This window comes from Egretta garzetta, unplaced genomic scaffold (genome assembly GCF_000687185.1).
Source record: "Egretta garzetta isolate BGI_Z169 unplaced genomic scaffold, ASM68718v1 scaffold589, whole genome shotgun sequence".
In the NCBI taxonomy this organism is placed as follows: domain Eukaryota; kingdom Metazoa; phylum Chordata; class Aves; order Pelecaniformes; family Ardeidae; genus Egretta; species Egretta garzetta.
The window spans coordinates 15,851-18,269 of record NW_009266282.1 but is presented as its reverse complement, the minus strand read 5'-3'; the positions used below and the strand labels follow the sequence as shown (position 1 = coordinate 18,269).

Sequence of the window (2,419 nt, the reverse complement as noted above, 5' to 3'; positions counted from 1 at the left end):
CTCAAGGAAACCACTCTCCTCCCATTACTGAGGAACCCTGAGAGAGACCAAAGCACAACACCAACATTCCCATTTCCCAAGGATGGGCTAAGCCCAGACCAAGAGCAGCTCAGCCACCATGGCTGAGCCACTTTAGGCTGCAGAATGTCTTGGAGAAGAACGGATGCGTCTCCAGCCCAAAGGAGGACAGTCAGCTTCCTTTTCCTGAGGCTATATTTGTGTTGGATGCGAGTCTGGCCTGAGAGGACACAGGGCTCTTCTACGGCAGTGCTCCACTGAAGGTGGCAATGGGTAAACACAGGAGAGAATGAAACTCAGAGAGGTCCTGGGAAGGCAAAGAGGACCTTCTCAGTGCAAAGAGGTCTCTGTCCCTGGGTTTGTAGCACACAGAGATCTCACACCTGCAGGGAACAAAAAGAAACCAGGTTATAAGTCAGGTGTGTGGCTGAGAATCATGGTCCCCAGGTGCAGCAGAAATATCTGCAAACAAGCAGGAATCAGTGCAGTCTTTAACAGGATGGAGTTTGAGTGCTGAGAGTTCAAGGCTTTAAGCTGGCTCTGACTGGGACCTAGAGCAGAAGCATCCACTAAGAGTAATATGTGAAACTCACTATGGAAAACAAGAACTTTTGCACCCCCCAAGTTTTGGGGAGAGGGAAACATGTCCTTTTCAGTTTTGTGCACTGAACTCTCCCATGAGTTGCACAAAAACCAAGTAAAACACTTCTCTTTAGGGTTATTTAAGAAATAAGATCTGAAATCTCTTTCCATCAGAGGCAGCATAACCTTACAGAGTTCTGCACTCTCTGAGGGAGAAATTAAAATGCTCGTATGTTTTTAAGACCCATGGATCAACTCTTTTGATCTCTTTGTGCTCATGGAAGTATTTTGTCTACAGAGAGTTTTCAAATTCCATCACCCAGGGAGCTGGCTTGGTGCCCTGGGGACATGACTGATGAACAGTCAAATGAACAATTCTTGTTCTACTGCAGTCTCTCCCATGAAGATCATGGGTTCCTTCTGCAACGGGTGCACCAAAGGTGGTGGAGAACCCAAATGAGGTTTAGAAGTTGAAGGCTCTCCTCATATGCCCAGTGCTCTCCAAATAGCTCATGTATGTTGCATAGCTTTTCTCTGGCTTACAACTGGTCTTGCTGGAAGAGCTGTCTTTACAGAGTTGAACAGTTGGCTGGGGACCACCCTTTAGACTGTGGCAGTCATGAAGGTAAACTACTGCTGGAATCTGAGCAGGACCATCCATCCCACCTGAGCTCAGCTGCACGACAGAGCTGGGAGCTATGTCCCCCAACTTGGGCATCTGGCATAGATCCACCATGGTGCTCAGGACCTTGTCCCCCCGGTGGTCACCCACGCTTCACAGACAAGTCCTTGCATGGGATGCACAGACCCAGGAGGGCTGACTGCTGCCAGCAGCTGGCCACATTGCAATTCCTACCTGGTTACACTCTGCAGGATCTTCTGCTCATCCTGGTCCAGGCAGACGGCAAAGGAGGACTGGACACCAATAATCTGGACCTTGTCTACTTTTATCTGGGACACGCTGATCTGCTGATAGGAAGAGTCTAAGTGAGGGAGCTGCCAGGCTCAGCGCGTTTCCCTGTGCAGGGAAGGGGAGCTGGGCAGCCCTATGGCAGACGTGGTGGCCAACAGCAAACGGATTCCCCCAAATGTCTCCTGCCCTGCTTCCCTCCCAGCCGAGCCAGGCTGACCACCTCTTACCAAATGTAAAAGCACCATGACTTATCTTACCTGATTGAAACTTTTTTTGGATTTGGAGTTTTGCCTTTTGACCACCTCTGTCATGGTTAAGTTGAGACACTCTGTCTTCGAGGCTGTAACAAAAGAAAACTGTTATCGCCTGGAACTTCTGGGCCACTGGTGAGAACCCAAGTGGTCCCTGCGCCCCTCAGAGCATCCTGGAGCCCATGGCTCTCAGCAGGACCCCACCATTGGGGTAATACAGTACAGTTCTAGCTTTACTTCCCTCGTGCTAACCCACACAGAAAGAAAGCAACCAGGCACACAGAGATAAACATCCTCTGTAATTTCCAACTGCAAACACAGCAGAAAAGGACATTTAACTATCTCAGGACCTAAACATTGCCCCATCCTCATGAGGAAATTCCAGCTCTCCCAGCTTGGCCTCCCTTGCAGTCCACCTGGAGAAGCTTTTTTGTGTCTAGAATTGCAGTGACACCCTGTGGTTAAACTGCTGAATGTGAAAACCAACGGAGAATCAAGGGTTTCCCTTGGAAGTAAGGAGGTTCACGAAGGAGAAGCTTCTCCCCAGCATGAAACCAAAGACACGCCCCGAAGCAAACCCACAGCACTGGCAGCACGAAGCAAAGCTCCTGAACTAGCATGGAAACACCCAACTCAAAATATAGAGAGGAGGGGT

The 2,419-nt window shown here is 49.5% G+C and overlaps 1 protein-coding gene across 1 annotated transcript in view; it reads right to left on the bottom strand.

Annotated features, from left to right (window-relative positions):
• Positions 1–6: 6 nt before the first annotated feature.
• PIK3R5 (phosphoinositide-3-kinase regulatory subunit 5) overlaps positions 7–2,419 on the bottom strand; it is a gene marked incomplete at its 5' end in the record, with an annotated part of 18,205 nt that continues 15,792 nt past the window's right edge. Inside the window, 3 exons of the mRNA XM_009647245.2 lie at positions 7–401; positions 1,457–1,566; positions 1,771–1,853. Of these exons, the coding sequence (XP_009645540.1) occupies positions 260–401; positions 1,457–1,566; positions 1,771–1,853 (335 nt within the window). The remainder of the gene's footprint in view (positions 402–1,456; positions 1,567–1,770; positions 1,854–2,419) is intronic.